This window comes from Podarcis erhardii (assembly GCF_964252035.2).
Source record: "Podarcis erhardii genome assembly, chromosome: 1".
Classification (NCBI taxonomy): Eukaryota; Metazoa; Chordata; class Lepidosauria; order Squamata; family Lacertidae; genus Podarcis; species Podarcis erhardii.
In genome coordinates this window covers 35,170,592-35,195,541 of record NC_138497.1, presented here as the reverse complement: position 1 = coordinate 35,195,541, position 24,950 = coordinate 35,170,592, and the positions used below count along the sequence as shown (strand labels likewise).

Sequence of the window (24,950 nt, the reverse complement as noted above, 5' to 3'; positions counted from 1 at the left end):
TTGTCTTGATGTCTGGCTTATGAAGTTGCTGAGTCTTTGTGATTATACTTCGGAAAGCCCCTTACTGTAACAAGGAAATGCTATCTAAATTACTTATGCAATAAGAATAATAATATCTGACTTTAAGGACACTTGCTTTATGTGATATTTCTATCAGCTCATTTGTTTGCATGATTCACTTCTCTTCTAATGAGGAAAGTTGATGGCTCATGATTTTCTATCAAAAATTAATCATTGTGTTGTGGTTGCATTAGTGTTGTGTAAAACAAGACCCTCCTAGGGAGCTTTTTGTAGATGTGAATGGGAGTGACATTGCACACACATTCACGTATAGTTAACAAAGGGGGGGGGGGAACCAGGCAAGGCATTGTTTACATGTTGATCATTACCTTTTGATGGCCTACTGAGATTTTGGTCTCTCTTTGCACTAATCTTATGTTAGTGACTGTCATATTCCATTAGCAAATTTAATCTTTGCTAATGTGATAGAAAGTTGCTAATACAATGAGACTCATTAACAACTTTTGCATCGTGTTAGCAAAAGCCAAATTTGCTAACAGAATGCAAAAATTCTAATATAAGGAAGTCATAATTATGCAAATGCATGATTTTATTAAGTATGCTCCCTATATCTCACTAGCGCTCTTGCAAGATACAACAGTCAGAAAATGGCTTTCATCCCTGCCTAAACCTTGACTTACAGCAGATGCAGAGATTTTATTGTTTGTTACAAAATGATGGCTATGCAATAAATGAACGTCTTTGTCTAGGCTTTCACATCTATCTCCACAATAATGAAGACTAGAAACTTGAATAAAAGACAGCTCAGAATCAATTCAAAAGTTGCAAGTATAAAAGGGGTGTAGAGATCCGAGACTTTGTAGGATTCCCCAGATTTCCAGACTACGTAGCAGTCACAATTGCCTATTCATATATGATCTGGAGTACCTGTGAACACATGGCATAAATGGTTGCATTCCCCCATTATCTCTTTCTCATTAAAGAACATATATTGGTAAGTCTAAGAAATATTTGGATGTATTGGTGCAGATGCTGAAACAGGCCATCAAACAAGCCATACTAGGTATCCAGTTTAAATCAGTTTTATAATGTTCCTTACTGTGCAATTTGTTTGCTATGAAATATGTTAATATGATTTCTTTGTAAATCTCAAAGGCCCAGAGATCTTACTGATGCTTTCCCCCCTTCAATGCATGAAGTGCAGAAGTTGTCATTAAGGAGCTCTTTGAACTCCTAAATAACATACTATTGTTAAAGTAGAATAACAGTTCACACTGGTCTGCTACTGAATATGAAAAACTGCAAACATCAAAAGTGGCATTATGGCTGCAGTCCTCAAACCACTGCATACAATGACCCATTTCACATACCTGTATAACACTAACCAAATTATGGTTTAGTGTGTGAATGTGCAGGCTCCCAAAACACAGACCATGGCCACTTTGCTCCTCCTCTTAGCATGATTTCTGAACCTTGCTCAGTAACCAAGGTTTCTTCTTGGTTTACAGAACAACCATTATGTAGCATAGTAGCAGCAAGACCAGAGGAGGAGCAAAGCAGGCAGCGTCTTCCTTCCAGATTTAGCTGATTTAGCTTAATGTTACATGCTACATTTACATTACCAAATCCTGGCTTAATAAGCCAGAGTGTGTACAAGGTGAATTGCATCTGCCCAAGGTGCCTTTTCTCCTGCTTCTCACAAGTGATGAAACAAGCCAAGAAACCACACTTAAGCATAGCTTCCCATTACGTGCAAGCTGGGAAACAATGGTTAATGGCTTCTAAAAAACCCAGGATATGAACTCATGGATTAAAGTTGGTTATCAATTCTGGCTTGCTTGGAAGCCCTCGGAAGAAGAAGAAGAAGAAGAAGAAGAAGAAGAAGAAGAAGAAGAAGAGTAGTTTGGATTTGACATCCCGCTTTATCACTAACCGAAGAAGTCTCAAAGCGGCTAACATTATCCTTTCCCTTCCTCCCCCACCACAAACACTCTGTGAGGTGAGTGGGGCTGAGAGACTTCAGAGAAGCGTGACTGGCCCAAGGTCACCCAGCAGCTGCATGTGGAGGAGCATGTTCCCCAGATTACGAGTCCACTGCTCCTAACCACTACATCACACTAGCTCTAGTTAACTATGGCTACCTTGTTTGTTTCCCTACTTGTGTGAAGGGAAGAGAAAGGATGTGGCCCAAAGGAAAGCAGAGTAATATTTTGACACCAGCTTGGCTGCAGGAGTTGCCGAAAGGAGGCATACAAGGCACCATCCAACTGTATTAGGGACTCCACTCGGGATTTGTATAGGGTTTACGCCTTAACCTTTTCTTCTCCCTAAGATATGCCACAAGGCAGCAGTGGTTTAGGATCAGAGTTTTCCTTCTCCTAGATGGGCTACCTTCTGAGGTAGACAAACCTCATGTGCCCCTCACTTCCATCTACAGCAAGTGCAGAAACCTCCTTCTTGACCATTGGACACCTCGTTGGTCTCATTCCCTCAATCTGCTGGAGCCTAATCTTCAAATGCAAGAGAAGTCTCTAACTCACTGATGGGTCTGGGAGGGATCACTGGGGGAGTCCGTTGTAATTGCTTTACATCTTGTAGGTTTCAAGGAGATTATTAGAAAGTGAGTTGTTTCAAGATAACGCTGTGTCTCCTACAAATCTCAGTCTCATCATTTACTGGACCCTGCTGAAGCAGCATATATGATCATGTATGATCTTTTCTTCCCAGGTTGTGTTCCTAGTGCAAAGCTGATAATGTTAATTATATCATGGCATCCTAATAAAATAAATGTTGTAGGTAAGGCAGCATCACTCATTAGATGAAATAGTTCTAACACGCTTTAAAACACGCGGTCAAAATCAAAAGCAGCGCTGCTTTTCAAGGACAGAAGGGTGAGTTGGCACACATGTGGGAGAAGATTTGCTCATTAGGGAAGGTTTTTTATACGGTAACATATAATTAAGGTAATGGTCACAGCTTGCATGACAATAAACACCCTGGCAGTTGTTTGATTACTGCGTGGGTCAGAAGATCAGGTTTTTTTCCTACAAGACGTATCCACATTAGTGAATAGGTTAGAAAGTAAATTATAGCTGCCTTTCGCAGGGTATTACTGTCAAGTCCCATTGTTTTGGTTCTGTTTCCACTGTACATCACCGGCAATATGGCTTCTGAAGGCTGCATGTGACAGGTTAGGCATTTTATCCTTTGAGTAAACAGTAATCGTGGTGTGAAGAAAGTGGGGCATTGGAGAATTTTTCCCATTCTTTGAGAACTCCACTCTTCCTTTTTAGTTTGCTCCAAGGGCTCTTTGGGGATACATATATTAAGCCCTTTAAATAGTTCATAATAAATCTGTGTCTCAGGCTGATTCTGACAGGTTTTTAAAGAGTCTTTTAAGAGAGAATCCTCAATCATTTGTTAATCCATGGGGTGATCTCCAGGCTTGGAGGAAGAGAGAGAGAAAAATCAACAGTGCAGGCTCCTGTGTAGTGAAAATGCAATGTCGAGGAAATGATAAATATGAGCAAAAACCGAAGGAACATTGTGCTGGAGGAGTTTTAGAAAATGTGGTGTGCCAAAATAGTTTTCTTCTCAATTAGTCCGTTTCCAGGCATAGATGCTACTAAGTCTGACTTGGAGAGAAATATCTTATAATTTATTGTCTGGCATATTCCTCTCCTTGTGTTGTGTCAAGGTGTGTTATAAACCAGAGCTTGCCTGAAGGAGGGACTGACAAAGTGTGTTAAACTTGCACAAAAGCCATTTGTGTGTATAAAGAGAAAAGCTAAAGCATGCACCATTCAAGACATGTGATAAATTCTGCCAAAATACCTGCACGGTAGGCTAATTTTAAAAGGCCTTTCTTTGAGGAATGTGACAGCTGCTGATTGGTTTTGTCAAAGGTCTTGTGAAAATCCCCAGTAACAAAACAATCCTGTTCAGTTTGACAGGTGGTCTGTGGTTTGTTTGTTTTTTAATTTAAAAAAGAAAACCCACACCAAATAATGTGAATTGGTGTTTTCCAAGAAATGGACAAAGCGCTTACAGCATTTGAAGAAATATTACTGTTGAGATCATCAGATTAATTTACAGTGCATTCCCATACATTGTCTACTCGGAAGTAAGCAACCTGAGCTATGTGCCAAGCATTAGCACAGCCAGGTATAGTGAAGGACTAAGAGGATAATCTAGGAGCCAGGAAGCTTCGAGTTCAAATCTAACCTCAGCAATGATAAACTCATTGGTAAGCTGCTTAGCTTTTTGTCTGCCATTGGGTAGTAATAATACTATTGTATTAGCCTACAGGGCTCTTTTAAATATCACTGCAGTTGTTGGTTTGCTTGAGGATTTGTATTTGGTTAATTTTACTTATTTGTTTATTTTATTAAATTTCTATATCACCTTTCATCTGAGGATCACAGAGCAGTAAAAAACATATAACATAATAACAAACAATAATAATCCCCCCTAAGTTTAAAAGGCCATAGATTGTTTAATTAGCCAAAGGCCAGGGAGAAGAGGAATGTAATTTTGCATGTTTTCATAAATCCATTCCAGTGTTCTCCCACAGTTATCTGTGATTTTTTTTAAAAAAAAATCCATACCAAGCTTGATATTGATATTTAAATATGCCTAATTACATACTGTTTCATTAAAGAATTTTATAGAGCAATCAAAACTGAAAAGCAAACACAAAAAAATGGCAAGAAAACAAACACAAACAGGAAGCACAAATAGAGATTAAGAAACACAGGGAATCGTTTAGACAAACCAATACGTGCTAGAATGTGGCAGTCTTAAAATGTTTGAAATTGTCAAGTTTTGATGTTTTTGTGAATTATGATATGTGGAAGAAACCGAATGAAGTTCAGGATAAGCCAGATGTATTCCAAAATAAAAGCTTTGTAGCACAATCCTGTCATAGATATGGAGTCCTCAGGGGAACAAGGCATTTGCAGTGAGTCTTCTGCCAGTGCCTTGCACTTCTTATATGAAAACACAGGACAACATTCTTGTATTGAAACAGGCCACAACTTCATTGATTACAGATGAAAGTGATTTGGCTCGGGCATTGGGTGATTTCCCACTCAGTCAGCCTGCCTTCTTCCTAGGGGGTCGATTCTGAGAAAGGGTGTCCCTGTGACTTAGGGAACACCTGGGCGGAATCGACTCCTTGCGGAGTGCTGTGGCCCTCAGCCCGCGATTGGACTTATGGACGAAAACACTTTCCCCTGGATCCCTTTAACAGGATACCCCAATTCCTGGAAGGGGGAAGGTAAAGCCATACAACTCCCCCTTCTGATTACATACTATAAATCATACCCATACATCTCCTAAAGCCCACCCACGATTGGCCGATATCATGAGTGGGAGAATTGGAATTCCCCGACACCAGCAGCGAGCTGTTGTGCCACCGCAACTGCTACCCACCAACAGGTTGAACAGAATTTTCTCTGCGGAACCACTATGACATGGTATTTTAACAATGTGCAGAACAGATCCTGAATAGTGCATGAATAGCCTTGGCAGGCAGTATGGTTTAGAACAGTGGTTCTCAAAGGGTGTGGCGCACCACATGGGTGGCAGGAGAGGGTGGCAAGTGTGGTGGGAAGGTTCAAGGACAATCCAAGAAACATTTGCAGAATATTTATAGATATCCCATGATTGTATTATAAAGTTGTTGTGTTGTATGTTATAAATCAAGCACTGCTAGGATTTGTTTCTTTGGGTTTTCCAGTGCATTTCTTATCAATAAAACATTCAGGGTGGCGTGAGCAGATTTTTATTCTGAAAGCGTGGCCCAGAGAAAAAAGTTCGAGAACCACCGGTTTAGAATAAGAACTGCTGTTTGTTGGATTTAATAAGGCTTGGCACTTTGGTACTTGGTGTGTTGTGGGGCTTCTTCCGCAGAATCCCTCTCCAGACTCCAGGTCTGATCAGCCAAGAGGAAGCCAGCCTAGAGCAGCACTGGGGCAGCGCTGCTGCTTCCTGGGATGGGTAGGTGGCTGTGCGCTTTGATGAGAGCACCAGAGAAGCCCTCTGAATCAGCTGCAGTGATGCTACTGCCAGGAAATTCACGTTGATGCTCTGCACCACCTGCATCATTACCTCTTTTGGTGGTTTCTTTCCCTCTTTAGAAAACTCTTAATCCCCTTTGGAAGAGAGACTGGAAGGAAACCTAGGAAGCTGCCTCACAGTGAGTTGGTCTGCCTAGCTCTTTGTTGCAGTGATGGGACATTGCCAGCTCTATCTGGAGATGCCGGGTAGACCTGGTGCTCTCCCATTGAACTGTGGCCCTGCCCCAAAGGGGCCATAAGCAAAGTAATTAAGGCAGTAGGTATCTAGCTCCTGTTTAAATATTTGCACCCCCACTTAATCTGCCTTTCAAAGAAGATTACAACAAAATCCATCAGTGGAACCTGATGCTAGATGTTTAAAAATGTTTTTGTTGCAGCATGCTGGCCATTCTGCATAGTGAACGGTCTCCTTGTTTGTAAGGAGTTTTGAGAGTCTTATACTGCTTGTTCTTCATTTTATTTAGGGAGAAATCTGAAACCCAAACGGTGCAATTTCTTCTGCGATAAGTTTACACTCCCAGCCAGTTTCCACTATTTCCTCTGCATTCTCATCACACTAAAAAATTGCTGAGCTGTTTTTGTTCGCAACTGACATTTTGAGAATGATGCTTTGGGAATTTCAAGACTGGAAATTTAAGCCTGAGTGGTAATAGTTTGAACTATTTTTCATGCTTGAGAAGAAGGCAGATGGGGGGAGGGACTCAGTCTCACATCTTTAATTGTGGTAGTGGCTGTGATAGGGTTATCACAATGGCTGTCGTAAAAAGCTCCACAGTCAACTGTGTTGTTGCTGTTGTACATATGTAGAAATTCATAAAGCAGATACCACAGTGTATTAATCCTTGGTAAATATTTATACCTCAACAGCAGCCACTCTATGCACGTAACATAACCTCTAGGTAAGATATACATACATTTATCAAGTTACTAGCATAAATAATGTGTAATAGAACTCTTTCAAAAATAATACATTATGTTAACACAATTTATGATAAGGTATTTTTTAGCAACAGACATAGATAGAGGAATCTAGCTTAGATACTAACAGCCAGTTACTGCCCTTGGTTAGGCTACGCAGACAATTCATGTATATAAAATAGTGTATTAAAGTAAACTTACAAAAGCAAAGAGCAATCATTGCAAATGTAATTTTTCCCCCTTCCTCTTTGGGATTCTAATTTTAAAAGCATTAAAGAAGACAGCTGCTCATGCTGTGATATGCGCTAAACAGCCTGAAGGATGGAAAAAAATATATTTGTAGCTCATAATAACTATTGACCTTTCTGATATACAATGTTCTCCGTGTTAGCTATTCTGTTCTATCAACAGTGAAGATTGAACATGACTTCTTAATAGAAAACATGGGGTTTCAAGCTGCCTTCACAAAGGTGTTTATGTATTGTTATTTTGTACTGTAGTACAAAGACTAAGTCCTGGTGCCCTTTGTCTGACATCATGTTGTAAAAAAAACTGAGGGAAAGGGTCCTCACTCTTATGGACTGCTTTATAAGAGGAATTGGCCCATAACCATTTTATGATTGTGATAAAAACATTGCTACCCTCGATCCTGCATGGAGGTACAGAAAGTTGAATCCTAGAGCATCCCGAGAGCACGAAGTGCATTTTTCTTAAGAAATAGATCCCTCAAGTGGCAGCATTTATAGATGCTTTGCAGTAAGATGGAAAAGAATCGCTTGCTTGTTGTTGTTGCCGTGGTAGTATTCATACTGTTTTGCTCTTTGTAGTGCCACAGCTTCCTGGCTAATATCTTGTGTTGGGTGTCATGTACTTTCAAAGGCTAGCTTTATTATCTCCCATTCTCCCTCCTCCTCCACCACCACCACCCCTTGAACTCTTTACCGCCTTAGAGTCCTGTGCAGAAACACCCACTGGTAGCAGCTTGACTTTGTCATTATGCATATTTTCCGCAGAGTGGTGTCATCCAAACACTAGCTGTGTGAGCAGCATGAGGCAGTTTAAATGCTCTTCACTTCCTCAGGGGAGCCCCGCACCAAGAAGCATGCTCCTGCTTGGCATATGAAAATCTGGAATGGAAGCTCTTTTAGTATGTTCGGTAAATCACAAGCAGAGTGGCAATGGTAGGCAGCAGAAGCAGGATTTTTGTGGGCTTAAAAAAGAAAAGAAAAAAGACTTCTTAAGTTGTTCTCTTCTCCCCCATCCACCTCTCAGTTTATTTTATTTTAATGCCACTTTTAGTGGGCCAGTAGTGGCAGTACTTAATTACAGCTGTTTCCCCAACTCTGCTCTAGTCTAAAATGCTAGTTAATGATTCGCAGGATACTAAAGAAAAGCAGCAAAACTTCCCAACAGGATGAGAGTCCCTTGATCCTGTTAGGGCAAAGTATATTACCATCTGGGTATATCTTTCAAATTCTCTTTATAACCACATATCCGCTCTTTAACATGAAGCAGTTACAATTTATAATAGCATTTCCAAAGGATTTTGCATCCCCATGTCCGTGTTCAAGAAAAATAAACTAAGTTGCGTTAATTTCAAAACATTTATTTGGCTCCTAACTAAGTGGTTCCTTGTGCAGGAACATGATTCACAACAAGTTCAGTTACAGATAGGTAGCCGTGTTGGTCTGCCATGGTCAAAACAAAATAAAAAAATTAAAAAAATTCCTTCCAGTAGCACCTGTAGGTGCTACTGTTCCAGTAGGTGCTACTGGAAGGAATTTTTTTATTTTGTTTTGAACAAGTTCAGTGATATCTTTGCCTACAGAGGGTAAATGATGTAACTCATAATGGACATTAGCCTGGTTTGTACAACACACTAAACCAAAACCATGGCTTAGCATGGACATGCAAGCATGAGGGTCCCTAGAAACGGGTTTTTAGGGTTTGTTCCCTGTTTGCTGAATGCTCTCCTCAGAGAAACACAACTCACACCAGAACTGTCCACATTTAGATGCCAGGCTAAGATATTCCACTTTATCCTGGCTTTAGGGTGTTAATCTGTAGGGTGATCTCTGGTTTCTTTGTTGTGCTAATCTTTTATTTGGATGGGATACCCGTAGTTACAGCTTGTGGTTTGTCTGGTTCATAGGCAATCCCATTTCTGGGATCTGGGTGGGTTCATATGGGAAAGGGTCGTCTTTCAGGTCTGGCCACATAAGGCTTCATATGTCAAAACCAGTACTTTGATCATCTCAGATAATGCATGTATTTCTGTTTTCCATTTAGATTTATGAAGTGTTAATTTCACTGGATGTTTTCTAGTTTTACCATTATTCAAAATAATATGCAAACCTTTTCACATTTCCAAACTACTCTTGTTTTAAATATCAGTCTTGCATGCACACCTTTGCTATCATTTCTGTGCTAACAGACAGCATCCCATAACCCTGATAATTTCTGTTTGCCTTCTGCATACGCTTTTTGCTCTTTTCTTTTAAAAAAAAAATCACGTTTGAAGGGTTACTAGAACTGTATGTTCTAGTATTATTATTTATTGAATTTATATACCACCCTATACCCGAAGGTTTCAGGGCGGTTCACAGAACAAAATCAAAATATATAATCAAAATAAAAACAACAACTCAAAAACAGCCCCCCCCCCGAAAAAAACCCACATTTTAAAAGCGCATTGGATGTCAATCAAATCAACCAAAGGCCTAGTTAAAAAGGAACGTTTTTGCCTGGTGCCTAAAGGTGTATAATGCTGTATGTGTATAATACATTTGAGTTCCATATTCGTATATATACAGATTCTTTCCTTAGCTTTCCAGGGAAGTGTCTACTAGGATTGCAAGATCACCTGAGTGCCTGTTCAAAAACCTAAAAAGATCATATAGGGTTGTTTTACTGATGAGCATTTGCTTTGCACTTTTCAACAGAGAATTTTATCTGCTCATTCATTGCGCACTCTTCCCATATCATGCTATCCTTGAGGATTTAAATGTCGGCCTGCATGCAACAGAACAACTTTTTCACATGCACCTGAGAATTGAAGTTTATAAATTAAGTGCTGCTCTGGCCTGATGCTAAGCACTCTGACCCACTCTGCCATTGAATGCTCAAAGATAATTAGAGCTATGAACTTCACTGCCAAGCCAGCCACACCTCCAATTGTCTTCCAACCACTGCTTCTCTAAGGAAATGAGAATATGGCAAGGAAAAATGTAGAGAGGGACTGACAACAACCTTTGCGATATTGCGAAAGGTTGAGCTCAGGTGCTATTCTTTTTCCTAATCCCATGAGAAAACAGCAGCTCCCCCCCCCCACCTGCCACATGCACTCCCTCCTTGTAATAAATGTAATAATCATAGTGCAATTCTATATATGCCATCAATAATGGATGCTTTAGTAGAGATTTCTGCATTGCAAGGGTTTGGACTAGATGACCCTTGGGGTCCTTCCCAACTCTGCGATTCTGTGCTTCTATTTCTCTATGCAAAAGTCAGTTCCACTGAGCTCAATTCAACTAACTCCGCGGTATGTGTAGGATTGTATAAGATTGTAACCGGGTCTTGCAGATATCTATTTATCTTTGAGAAAGTCCCATTCAATTCAATTGTATGTATTTGTGTGTATGCGTAGATCAGTGCCGGATTTACGTATAAGCCAAACAAACTATAGCTCAGGGCCCCACTCTCTTGGGCTCCCCCAGAAATACACTTCTTCTTAATTGTATTTCAGTTCAACAATTACTTGGATAAAATACATATTTTGTTTTGTGCAAATGGCTTTAGATACCTTTTAGGTCTGTAAATTACCATATAGTATATTGTCAGGGAACTGCCATCGGAGCCAGAGGGAGAGGGAGGGCTATAGAGGGATTCCGGAGAGTGTCCCGGGATGGGGAGAAGCAGCCCATCTTCTGGGGAAGGAAATCAGTGTAGCACCAGTGGAGAAGGGGGGCAGATGGGGGAGTCGGCGAGGCCGCACCACGACTCCATGCTGGGGACCAGCGGGGAGAGCACGGGTCCTCCGCTGCCCACACCCTCCTTGCGCAGAAGGCTTCCGCGCAGGGAGAGAAGGCGGAGACTAGGCGTTCAAAGAGCTTCTTTGCTGGAAGAAGTTCCAGAAACGCCCACTGACGGATTCTGCCAGTGATTGAGACAGCCATGGGCGAGTGGCTGTCCGGACAGAAAAGGTTCACTCAGGCAACCCAGCCAGGTGTGGCGCCGATTTACGCACGAGCAACCCCTAGAACCATCACACATATATTCAACACAAAAAAACAGCGACAATTTGTTGTTGACAAAGGACAGCTGGACATATAAAGGGCCCCATTACCTTCAGTAGCTTAGGGCCTCATCAAAGCTAAATCCAGAGCCCTGGCATAGATAATTTGAACCCCATGCCATGATACGTAATTTGGCCTGATTTGGCAACCATATCTTGACAGCTAGCCGAATTGCAGATAAATCTAGCATATAGATTCTTCTATAGTGGTACCTCTGGTTACAAACGCTTCTGGTTACGAACGCTTTGGGTTATGAACTCCACTAACCTGGAAGTAGCTGCAACTGGTTGGGAACTTTGCCCCAGGATGCGAACAGAATCCAGGAGGCCCCATTAGCAAAAGTGCGCCTCAGGATAAGAACGGCTTCAGCTTAAGAACGGACCTCCAGAACAAATTAAGTTTGTAACCAGAGGTACCACTGTATAGGTTTGAGCCGATGTATTTGTTTACTCTCAATCAGCCAGCCCCCAACTACCTTTTCAGTGGTGCAGTTCTGTTCCTCTGCTGTTCTTCTGGCTACCAGGATCATTTCAGGACTGCTGTGCTTCTCAGCCTTGTCTGTATTTATTGTCATGGTTATTGCTATGGGATGGGTATGATTTCCATGGTCTGATTTATGAGATCAGTGTTGCTTCTCATGTGTGCAGTAGTCTACGGAGTGATTTATTGCAGTGATGGGTGGTAAATACTGAATCCCTCAAAATTCCATAAGCATATATTTCATCCTGGCTTCATTCAGATTATCAGACCCTTTTATATAATGGTGAGACATTATTAAATTACTTGAATAAAATTAGCACTTAGAATGCATTCTATGAGAAGTGCAGCTTTCTGTTTCCCACCTTTTCTCTCTCTCCACAGCATGCTACTGTCCTTCTTGATTAGTACAATAATGAATGCGGACTTATTGTAAGTACAGTAAACCCTCAGCTTACGCAAGGGTTACATACCAGAGAAAGTGCCTAAAGCCCAAATCATGTATAACCAACACACGCTGGGTGCAATGGTGGGTGAGACTGCCAAAGTTTGGTTTTTTCCTGGGCACCCACCTCCTTTTAAAAAATAAAAAATTGAATATGCACAGGTTAAATGCACTTTAGGTTGTGAGTATAACCGTACAATAGTTGAAAAGGAAGAATCAGGGCTGTGTAACTCTCCTCCATATTTAGAAGATTACCATGAACAGCATTTCAGCATATTTTACTTGCTGCCTATGTTAGGTCATAATGTACTGGACTATAGCAACTGCATGTTTTAAGTTGATTCTAACATTTATTCACTCAGCAGGAAGAACACATGCTGTGGTTTCTTAATGTACACTTTAAGCACTGTACTGTAGAGTGTTGTATAATATCAGTAATAATTAATGGTGAGCCTCTCGCTGCCAGATCTGCTTATGACCCTTTTTGTGGTTTCAGGGTTCCAGTAACCTTGATCCTGATCATACATTTCCTTGCTTTGAAAGTTTCATTTCTTAGATGTTGCAAACATGATATTGCTGAATGGAACTGAAATGTTGAGGCTAGGTTTGTGGCATGGTTTCTGATGGCTTCACGTTTGTTCAGGTCTCCAAGGACTAACACCAATAAATGTGAAAGAGACAAACAGCAGATTGGCATACTTTTCCATTTCCACCAGGATGGAAGAAAAAATGCGCTAAATTAAGTCTAACCTTAAATGTATAATCTGTCCTTGGGAAGGAGAAAGGGGGAAAAAAAGGATATAGCATCTTCGAGCTCTCGGCATCCCTTACGAGAAAAAATTGGTTCTAAGGGTCTCTGATCTTGTGTTTTAGTAAAATAGAACTGCACGGCTGACTGACAGTTCTGATCTAAAGCATTTACGTTTAAGTTTTGATCTCTCTGCTTTTGATTAAAACTAATGAGCTCATTTAATTCAAAATGGGAATCTCTGATAAGAGAAATAAGGTTGATGTGATTGGATTAGAGGGGCAAATTAAACTCTTAGAGCAGAAGTTTGTGCTTATATAGTGTATTAAAAAGCTGTTGGCGTATTATGGCGTGTTAGATGATGAGAAAAATTTCATAGTAATTCATATTTAATCAGAAGAAATGAAAGTACTAAATATAACATGGCTCTGCTTTTCCCTCGAGTGATAAAGAGCTGTACATTTAAAATGACATGGAATTCATGCTCTCTAAAACAAAAAAAGCCCACTCTTAAGAGAGACACTAAAGAAAGGGGCATTCTTGTTATTGTATTCATCACAACAGAGCTAAAATGCCATAAACACAATGTAAATGTGATCACATCAGTACAAGGTATATGCAGGGAAATATAACAAGAAAAGTCTTGCCTCTTAACTAGCAATACTCTTTAAAGACACTAGTAAAACATTTTTTTGGTTAATTTAAACTCCCTATACAGAAATATTGCCAATATGGCTGTTTTTTTATGAAGGCTTGCCCCACATTTAATTATTTTAGACAACGAAAGTGTATATTTACATTTGATATTAAAATGATATAAGCTTTCTGGTGAGCAGGCTATGTTCTTATTTTCAGGGGGACAAATGAGTGTTGCCATTATCTCTCCCCAACTTCCAAACCATTTCCAGCTAATGAAAGAGCAAAGAGAGAAGCAGACCTCAAGAGTGAGAGTTGCAGTTTATTATCTGAAGATTGTCCAGTGCATTTTTTCTAGTAGTCTTACTTGAGAGCACTGGAGAAGGCCACATAGGACCAGTATAACTTACTAGGCAGACAATAAATTGCTTCTATCCGCCACCAGCTTGAGGCTATCCTCTCTTTTTACTCTTCCTTAAAACACACGCACACACCACCCACCTGGCTCCCTCTCTTTCCCTCCTAGTTATAGTCAAAGAAAGAGTTCCTAAGCATTCAGCCCAAGATAGTCTCTTGTTCTTTCCCCCTACCACAATCACCACCATCACCACAACACTGTTCATGCTGATCCTAGGGATAAATGTTAAAAGTAGGAGCAGGTTTGCATTACCTCAACAGTGAGGAAATCAGCAGCTTCCATGTGATCCATCATCTGATGCAGAAGGTGGTTCTGGTTAACATATATTATTTTCAACCTTCCAGCCATACTATAGAGTAGATGCAGTGAAAGGAATGAGCGATATCGAGTAGTTATCCATATGAGACATCCAACTTCCTTTCCTCTTCCATCTTCTCCAGTGACAACAGCAGGCCTTTTTTTGCCCAGTGGCACAAAGCATTTTCAGTGGGAAAACATTACAGGACGAAAGGATTACCCTCTCACTAGAATAGTGGTCCTGATCTAATTCAGGACGGGGGAACGGATCCACAGCTGCCATTAAAAATATATATAGTGGGAGATCTATCATCAGGATCTCCCACTTCACATGAAGTAATTCAAAAGGATATTGTGAGAATGAAATTATCTATGAATTGTTTTATTTTGTTGTTGTTGTTTCTACTCTAGTGGAAGCCACAAGCCCCAGCCTACTTACAACGGACAACAATCTAGAGCGTTCTTTTTTCATCCGGATGAAATCTACCCTGACCAAGCGAGGTGTGCACATAAAATCTTCAGGATATAAGGTAAACATTGGTCTTGCCTCCTTAGGAGTAGTTAGAAGTTTCCTTTACTCTCAAAGAAGATTGTGCTGGCTGAAGAGCTAGCATACTTAAGCATACTTCTTATATCTGGATATCTGCCAAAGTCTGAGCCTGGAAAGTTTGCCAAAGATTGAACAAGACTTTTAAAGTTAAGAACATTTCCGTAGGAAAAAGTACATGGATATTTTATTTATTTCCCATTGCTATTTATATTTCTAAATGGCTGTTATCTCTCCCCCCCCCCTTTTTGGAGGATGCAGTAGTCTGAAACTAATTAAATATCCCTGGAGGTTATGGCTGTCTTAAATCCAGTGACTGAGTAAATGGTGATCTGACCCACTACAGTGGTGCCTCGCAAGACGAAAAGAATCCGTTCCGCAGGTCTCTTTGTCTTGCGGTTTTTTCGTCTTGCGAAGCAACCCTATTAGCGGATTAGCGCTATTAGAGGCTTAGCGGCTATTAGAGGCTTAGCGGCTATTAGCGGCTAAGCGGCTATTAGCAGCTTAGCGGCTTAGAAAAAGGGAGAAAAAAGCGAAAAAAATCACAAGACTCGCAAGACGTTTTTGTCTTGCGAATCAAGCCCATAGGGAAATTCGTCTTGCGAAGCGCCTCGAAAAACGGAAAACCCTTTCGTCTAGCGGGTTTTTCGTCTTGCGAGGCATTCGTCTTGCGGGACACCACTGTAGTTTGAAGAAGTCAAAAATAACCATAGGAGGTGTGTGCAAAGTCCTTCCATCACATATCATACTGGATTAAAAACAAAAACAAAACACTGTAGCATTCTTCAGCCTCACTGTCTATCTGGAAAGACCTTGACTTACAACACAGTCTATACCTATACATAGCCTATACATACCTACTCAGAAGTAATTCCCATTAAGTTCAATGGGGCATTCTCAAATAACTGTGTGTAGCATTGCAGCCTTAGTAGCCCACAAAGAAGTAAATATTTAAGAATACCTGTAAATGACCCACTGAATGCAAATGACTTGCTTCTGTGGAAGCATGCATAGGGTTTACCTGTATGATTTAAAGGTTTATTGTCATTTTTTAAAAATCACATCCTGTTCATTGGATCTTACATGAAGAGGACCTTACATATCATAGTCATTATTCTAAGGTGTCCTCTGTTTCCAGCCTGCCATTATAATTATTCAAATTTTCCTGAATTTACATATGAGCCTTAAAAAGACCTATATGAGTAGATGTGACTTAAGGGCATCAGGAAACTGGCTTTAGTTATCACCACTCACCCCACCCCACCCAGCATTTATCACTGTCCATAAATAAAACATACCCGAGGTTTGCCTCTCCTTGTTTCCCTTGGGGTTAAGAATAAAGTAGCTCTTTAGTATAACCACAATTTTCAGTTTGAGCTCTTAACATTTGTTTACAGTCTGTGCTGCTGTCCTATTTTCTATTGTCCTGCAAGAGAGAGGAGCCTTGTCCAATCTTCCTGCTGGGGTCATCCAATACATATTTAAATCCAAGTTCACACATCCTTTTGCTTTGCTTTGCTTTGCTTTGCTTTGCTTTGCTTTGCTTTGCTTTGCTTTGCTTTGCGTTGTGCGTTGTTCGTTGTTCGTTGTTCGTTGTTCGTTGTTGTTTTGTTTTCCTGCAGTCCGTCAGGACAGCAAGACACACAAAACATTGGCTCATGGGGTAAAATGGCAGTATTAAATGGTTATTGATCTTTCAGCTAGTGGGGGGACCACAGAATACAGCAACAGTGACAAAAGTGCAACCTTGGAAAGGTCCAGGATTTGAAAATAATAGCAAAACTGACTACTTTCACTTCAGACAAGTGCCCAGGTAAAACCGAGGCTCTGGGTAGAAGCTTCAGGAATATTTAAGTACAATAATCCCTACTCTATTTTTCTTATACCTTTTAAAAATGAGAACCTTAATCTTATCTTACCCAGCGATAGCAGCATATAGAACACATTCTGGTACTGTTCTTTCTAAAGTGAATAGCATTTCTTTTTGGTTCCATGTCACTTTTGTATCCCACATTTCTTCCAAAGAGCTCAAGGTGATGTTCATGGTTCTCCTTCTCCCAGTTTTTATCCTCACAAGAACCCTTTGAGGTAGGCTAGGCTGAGAAGAGAGAGACGAGCCCAAGATCACCCAGTGAGCTTCGTGACTTCAAAGGGATTGAACCCTGGATTTCTGGATCCTAGTCCAACAGTCTTAACTTCTACTCTTCCCTGACTCTCACAGAGCATGAGCAGATGTGTTTTTGTACCAAACAGGCTTGCATATTGTATGTGAGCACACGCATCAGCTGGCATGCTAAAGACATGTCTATAAGCAGGAAATGGTTGAGAAAACAAGGAAAGGTGTACACTGTGCAAATGAAGACCTTTCTTTTTTACTTTTAGACAATGTCCTCTGAAAAGATGAAGCATCTCTTCAGTTAGATACTGGCAGGTGGAACTGAGTTTCCACTCCAGAACACCTGATTTGAATGTAAACAATGCTTTTGAAGGTTTAAGAAGCTATCTGACAACAAACCTTTTGTATATTTTTTTAAAAAAAGAATTCCAAATTGAATATGCAATTTCCATATTGTCACCTGTTTCATATTCACACATCATGCTAAACTTACAGCAGTCCCCTTTCTTCTTAGGCAAATTGCCATCCATTGAAAGCATGGATGGGGAACCTTTGGTCCTCCAGTTCACACTGGACTACAGTTCCCATCATCCCTGATCATTGGCCATGCTGGCTGCAAATGATGGGAGTTGGAGTCGCCTCTTTCTCCGTGGTGTAAATGCTCTCTGTACTGTTTTAGTCACTACTGTTTAGCCTCTACATACAAATTAAGGATGAGATATGACATTCCTCTAGTCCTGTAGTTGTTCATTGAACTTGGGGGAGGTAATTTTTCATAGGAGGAAACCCTAGAACAAAAGGGAAGTTTGTCCAGCTACGTAGGGTGAATGGTGTGGAGACTTCCAAGAGAACAACTTCCAATAGGGTGGGGAGGAGCCCATGATCGGTTGGTATGCTTCCTTGAGTTTCTAGCCATGAGACAGATCTGAACAGTGAGCACAGCAGGGTGGAAGACTTTCTCCTGTTAGAGCCCAGGTATGGACTCCTGGGGACATATGAGCCTCAGGAGAAACCTGGGCAGCTTGCGGGGCACGTATTTTGAATGCACTTTCAAGACTTGAAAGAATGCTGAACCATCAGCATGCACTAAATATTGAATCCAGGATTTCAGCCCATGCCGAAAACTCTCTCTGAATTGACAGAAGAAATTACTTTAGTGCTGACCCATCATAGTAACTGAGTAAACAAGTACATTGGCTATCATGTTCTCAGCAGCAAGTTACACATAACCTCAGGCATCTGTGAATGTGTGTTCTTGAAAGAGAAAATATTTGCTGCGATGCAGAGATCATTCTGGCCTTCAGCTGAGCCTCTGGTGGAAAAAGGAAATGCCTTGGGATGTTTAGCCACCATGAAGGCAGCCTATGTGAGAGGACACCAGGGACATTTTATTTCAACAATTTATCCGTAGCACAGAAGATCTAAATATACACTTCACTAAAGTCTTAAAAGAATATATATATGGTGTGTATATGTATGTATGTATATATATATATATGTTATGAGCCAATGTCACAGACTGCTTTTGCAGACAGATTGGTTTTCTCTCGGTAAAAATCTGAAGAATTCCTTTTTAAAGGAATCAGTCAGACAAATGTCCAAAGCACCTGTGGAAAAAGCACAGAAATCTTAATAATTAAACTTGTCTTTTGTCTTTTTAACAGTTAGTACTAATCATAGCACATTATCTTTAAAAGAGAGTGGGGGGGGACTGTTGATTTGATAAGCTCAGTGAAAACTAGAAATGCAAATGTTCAATCACAGGCAGACAGCCAAAATTTCAGTAATGGAGACTGAAAATTTGATTAATTTCTTTGCTATAAATCAACTCCCATGTACAGAAAAAATTGAAAAATGTTGAATGCTACAGAAATGGTTTCCACAAACAAGTCCTTATGCACCAAATTTAATTTTGTGCAGTGCTAATTTCCTGACATCCTAAAACTAGGTGTTATATCATGGTTGTTTGTGGGGATGATTATAAGTGACTCAGTGATTTAATAAAGCACTCTTAAAAGTTGTGCTAAGGACATAAGTCTTGTATTAATGGAGTAGAATAAAGGGCAGGGGGGCATTTTCATGGGGAGGTGATGTCAGTTGAAGAGTGGGGCAACATGAATTTTTTGTTTGTTTAACTAAAGTATTCTTATACCACCCTCTTGAAAAACACCTTGAGTATGTTCTGCCTAGGGATGCGGGTGGCGCTATGGGTTAAACCACAGAGCCTAGGACTAGGTTCGAATCCCCACAACGGGGTGAGCTCCCGTTGCTTGGTCCCTGCTCCTGCCAAACTAGCAGTTCGAAAGCACGTCAAAGTGCAAGCAGATAAATAGGTACCACTCCAGCAGGAAGGTAAACGGTGCTTCCGTGCGCTGCTCTGGTTCGCCAGAAGTGGCTTAGTCATGCTGGCCACATGACCCGGAAGCTGTATGCCGGCTCCCTCGGCCAATAAAGTGAGAAGAGCGCCACAACCCCAGAGTCGGCCATGACTGGACCTAATGGTCAGGGGTCCCTTTATCTTTACCCTATGTTCTGCCTTCATGCAGAACATACTCAAGACTATACAGCAAACAGCAGCTCATTTTAAGACGATATGATGTCTTTCTTTCTTTCTTTCTTTCTTTCTTTCTTTCTTTCTTTCTCACCTAGATAGCTCAGTCAGTAGAGCAAGAGACTCTTAATCTCAGAGTCGTGGGTTCAAGCCCCATGTTGGGCAAAGGATTCCTGCATTGCAGGGGGTTGGACTAGATGACCCTTGTGGTCCCTTCCAACTCTACAATCCTATGATTCTAAGAATGTTAACAATGGGAAAGAGCTGTAGCTCAGTAGCAGAGCATCAGCTTTGCATGTAAATGTCCTGGGATGAGGCCCCAGTGTCTTCAGGTAGGATTAGGAGAGCCCTTGTCTGAAACCCTGCAGAGCCACAGCTAATCAATGTAGGCAGTACGGAGGGCATGGACTAATAAATTTGAATAATAATAATAATAATAATAATAATGGCATCTTCTAATGTTCATATCAACCATGTAAGCTACTAACAAGAACAAAAAAGAGCAACAATATTTGTGACTTTGACATCACTAAATAGTATATCAGCCCATATCTAGTGAGTCATCTAGAGATATAGGTAATCCTATAACCACAGATGTTTTGACCCATACACTCCTCTGAACTATCTAGGTACAGTGGTGCCTCGCAAGACGAAATTAATTCATTCCGCGAGTTTTTTCGTCTTGCGATTTTTTCGTCTTGCGAAGCACGGACTTTGGAAAAGCTTCAAAAATCACCAAAGTCTTCAAAAACCTCAAAAAGGCTACCACACCGCGCATGCTATGAGTTGCTCCTCGAAGTGAATGCACGGTTTTAAGAAAAAGGAAACAAACTTGCAAGACAAAGGAAACAAACTTGCAAGACGTTTTTGTCTTGCGAAGCAAGCCCATAGGGAAATCCGTCTTGCGAAGCAACTCAAAAAACGAAAAACTCTTTCGTTTTGCGAGTTTTTCGTCTTACGATGCATTCGTCTTGCGAGGTACCACTGTAGATGAGCCCTCTGCTCAGACACTGGCCACACAGCTCTCTTATGTGGAATCATGACTCAAAAGTGAATCATGTCGGCCCTTCCCTGTGTTTGACCGCGGTAACTGATAGTGAGAGCTATCCTAGTAATAATGAGATTTCCTTTTTTTAACCTTCCTCAACTATCCGTGGGCTGCTATGCTTCTCTAATAATTGGTCTAATCTTTTAAAAAGCATCTTGTCATGGCTGGTTCCAGGATGGAGGGGTCACTCAGAGGAATACCATCTAGCGAGCCCCCTTTTACGCACGTGAACCCAGTGGGTTTACTGGGCAGCAATACCACTTCTCTAATAAGCATTAGTCAGCCACCATATTGATTTTCCATAGTACTCCAGAAGGCCACTACACAAAAGAACATTTGGAGTTGTTTTAATGGTGGGCATCAAGCTCAGGGAAATTATTTTAAAGGATGGACCAGTGCAGATGTTGGCAGTAAGTCGTGTTGGGGTGTCGAGGCTCAGCAGCTGCCTGAAAAACCATGTGACAACACCAGGCCTGCATTTGCAGACAGCTAACTTTGTAGATTAAGTGTGCATTGGGTACAGAAATCCTTCCTTTCATTTCCCCTTATCCAGTTTTCTTTCAGTTTAATTGTTTATCGAGTTGCAGTTTTATTTTAATTTTTGCCTCAAAATGTGGTGTTGGCTAACTATATGGCACCGCCATCATTTAATATTTGTAAAGTGCTTACATAATTCAGTTAGAAAGGAGAAATGTGAGATATGAAATAAAAATGTATCCCTTCTGCCTGAATGCAACTAATTAATCCGAATGATCAGAAATTTAAGATCCATATGAATAGAAGGTGTGACAGCACAACTTTCAATATTTTCTGCCAAATACACACTATTCTGAGAAATAAAATATCAAATCTTAACACTGGAACTTCCGACAGTAATGCTGGAATCAAAATAAGATGTACCTGGTTGTAATTCAACATTTAAAGTTGAGATTCATTCACTGAGTTTTCAGGATAAGTAAATTTCAGTCTATGTGCAGATAATTTGGATTTTTTTAAAAAAACAAAAAAAAATCTTACATAAGCAAAATGGTATCTTAATATGGCAGAGGCAAAAAAGATGTGTTTCTATAAATGAAGGTTATGCCTTTTAGTTTATTTTCATAATTAGCCTCCATTTGATATGGCAGATTACACCCTATTAGATAAGCTGCTCCTATAATGTCTATAGATACCTTATAGATTAGCACAGTCTAGTCTTACCCATGTCAGTAAGAGTTGTTCGCAACTAGACCTTTGCTTTAAGTTCCTATGAAAATAGTATTGCCAGTGTAGTTTTTCCATCATCAATTGTAAAGGTTAAAGGGGGGGGGAGCGAGAAAGAGAGAGAGAGAGCGCTGGACAACTCCCCCACCCCACCCCCCAGCTTGTACTGAACAAAAGAGCTGATACACAATAAACAAACATGCATTATGGGTTGCCTTCAGTCACTTTATAGTCATATACATTCATAAATTTTGATACAGCTGTAAGAAGCCGACTTTGATGGGACAAAGCTCACAGAAGAGCTTTAGATCATAGGAGTAACCAGAGACGAAGTTTATGTTGACAATTTTTCAGCAATTCTCTGTCAAAAAAAGAAATGTTTTTAGTGTTTACCTATTAGCAGTTGCATGCAGATTATGAAATTGTGTTTTGGGGAAGAAAGCCTGCCATCTGTCTTTTCTTCAGGGTGTTTTTCTCTTCTTTTTACACTTTATCAAGTTAAACTTACAAATATCTTGTTTTGCAAAGCAGAATAGAACATGTGGTGTCCATTACATGGACAAGGACAAAGCGAAACAGACTCAGCAGCAATGTAAGTCACTTAAGTTAGGAATTTTAGAAGCACAGAGCAACTGATGCCTTGTGTCTACCATCCGTGAGAGTTATTCAGCTTTTCCATTTATTGCATTATCAGCTGGAAAGCTATTTCTCTCATTTCATTAGTGCTGGAAAACTAATTAATTCATTGCTCAAGAAGTGCTAAAAGGTTTCTTTAACAAGGACTATGTACGAAACAATGTGTTTTTGTTGCATGAGAAGCTGTCATGGAGAAAGGAGAAGATACATTTAATATCTCCTTTTTTTGTTCAGATATGCCAAGATTTTATCAATAATACTGGTTTTCTGCACCAGTACTCATCTCCAGGAAAACACACACTGTGTAGCTGCCTGGATGACACCTCTAAAAATATGAATGTTGATGATTCTGTTAAATTGGCAGAAACTGTGCACACTATCATGAGACAGGGATTTCTGAAAAGACAGTTGCCAGGCACTTCCATGTATAACCTGTGCTTGTATGGCAAGGCATTTATTGTGCTATAAAACCCATCACTGATTTTGGCCAGTTCAGATTGATTCTGCAGGAGCTGTAAGTAATGAAGCCTACGGACAGAGCCAAAGGGGAAAAACATGCCAATAAACTTTTGGCTGCATCAGTACAGGCTGTAGAGTTAATTTAACCACAGTTTCTTTTACCAGATCATGTAGCCATTGCCCTTCAAAACAGGAATATGTATCCAAAGCAATGTAAAGTGCCAAAGCCCAGCCTTTTCTTAAATTTAGCTGTTGAAACAGGTGTTCAGGTGCTGTTTTTCCTTAACACCACAGAGAACTTACCAAACTTTCCCTTTGCACCAAACAACAACAGCATGGCAATTCAATGACTTACCGTATATATTGTGTTAGTTAAAAGTCATTTTGAGCAGTTTCTCAAAACTGACCTTACCTTCTTCTTTTTCCCTCTTAGAGGGCCTATGTCTTTCACAGTTAAAGAGAGCAGTTTTCCTTTCTCTGCCTCTCCACTGTACCTGTGAGATATCTTGTCATGCATATATTATCTAGGCACAGAGAGCCTCTGTCAATATTCCCACTGGCTTCACACGTCATTTGTAGCCTGCAATCGTCAAAGCAGTTTCATTGGTCTAGTAGAGGGGTGGTTTACCTTCCCACTCTCCACTGGCAGGAGCAAAGTCTGACTCCACCCCATTTGATTTATGCTTGAGCAAGCAAATTTCCATTGCTTATAGCCGGAGCAAGATAGATTGCAATGGCTCAGTTCAGATATTACACTATGGGCTGCCACTTTGTGAAGAATATGAATCACCCTTATGTATTCCTTTCCACTACCTCCTCCCCTCACACACTGTGATTCCTTCATTCCCTTCCTCTTAGGTGTTATGTGCACACCGGGCAGCTTCGCATAAGCCATTATTTGTCTGGGAACTAGGAATGGAAAACATGATCAAACCATGGTTTCTGTTTCCAGGGGTTTGCACATACTTTGCCCGGTCTGACAAACAATGGTTTGGCAGAACATAGAACAAAGAGGGAGATAAAAAGAATCACAGTACACAACAGGATGATAGTGTGTGTGAACCTGAGGTTTGTTCACACAGCTGAAAGCCCTGATTGGACCATTTTTGAAATCTGGCTCATGTTCTAATTTCGTATTTTATGAATTACCAGTGACCAGGTGGTAGCCAGCATGATTTTACCTTTCAGTAATTTAGTAAATGTCTACTCAAATACAAAAAAAGCAAAAACGCTTAACGTTGGTGGACTGACAATTGTTCTGAAACATCATCACTCTACTTTACTTATAATGTGATTAATTCGAGAACAAATTACTAGTAACCTCTTCTTGAAAAAAAGCATATTTTAGGTAGCATGTTAGTTAAAGAAAATTAATCTCTCTGTGCTAAATTTGCCAGCTTTGGAGTTAATTACCTTAGCACAACAATCCATTAATAAATGTTAAGGAAGCAAGGGAAAGTTGGTCAAGTTTTTAAAAAATGCCTTGATTTCAACTGCAGATATACTAGAAGTCTATCATAATTTGTTATTGAAGATCCAAGAATGCAAATTTTGCACTGTTTTCACTTATGCCTATATGATTTTCTTATGATTTTATTTTAGTAGCCATTCTAATTCAGGACAGCAGAATTATGTTCCTGTGCTAGCAAATAATTGTTATGTGTGTGCTGATGACATAGCTCTACTGTCATACCCTCCGACACGACATTGCCCCAAACTGGGACACCATCCTCTGGGTACGCACTCCTGCACGAGTCACATGACCTGCACAAAATTACGGACTCGGAAAAAAGCACTTTTAGGGTGCCCAGAGCCCAAAGTCATGGACCCCAAAATATGTCTTTTGGTGAACCATGTGAAATTGCAGACCCAAAAATAAATGCTATTCTCAGGGTGAGATCTCAGCCCAAAATCGCATGAGAGCATGGCACCCAAAATAGCGTCTTCTGGGAAAAGATGGGACATCCCATTTTTTCCAGGACAGTTGATGGGTATGTATTATATGATGAACCCCAGTGAAGGGGATTCACAATTAGCAGGCCTCATCCTCAACAA

The 24,950-nt window shown here is 40.4% G+C and overlaps 1 protein-coding gene and 1 long non-coding RNA gene across 12 annotated transcripts in view; one reads left to right on the top strand and one right to left on the bottom strand.

Moving 5' to 3' along the window:
* Positions 1 to 24,950, top strand: part of NPAS3 (neuronal PAS domain protein 3) — a 628,833-nt gene that overhangs the window by 563,325 nt on the left and 40,558 nt on the right. For all 11 annotated transcript variants that reach the window (XM_081859318.1, XM_081859317.1, XM_081859314.1 and 8 more), the window contains one exon: positions 14,747 to 14,865. In XM_081859318.1, coding sequence (XP_081715444.1) covers positions 14,747 to 14,865 — 119 coding nt within the window. The remainder of the gene's footprint in view (positions 1 to 14,746; positions 14,866 to 24,950) is intronic.
* Positions 22,012 to 24,894, bottom strand: LOC309345455. The gene is made up of 2 exons (XR_014158239.1): positions 23,308 to 24,894; positions 22,012 to 22,161 (listed from the first exon to the last, which is right to left on the bottom strand). It is a non-coding gene; the product is annotated as an uncharacterized lncRNA (long non-coding RNA).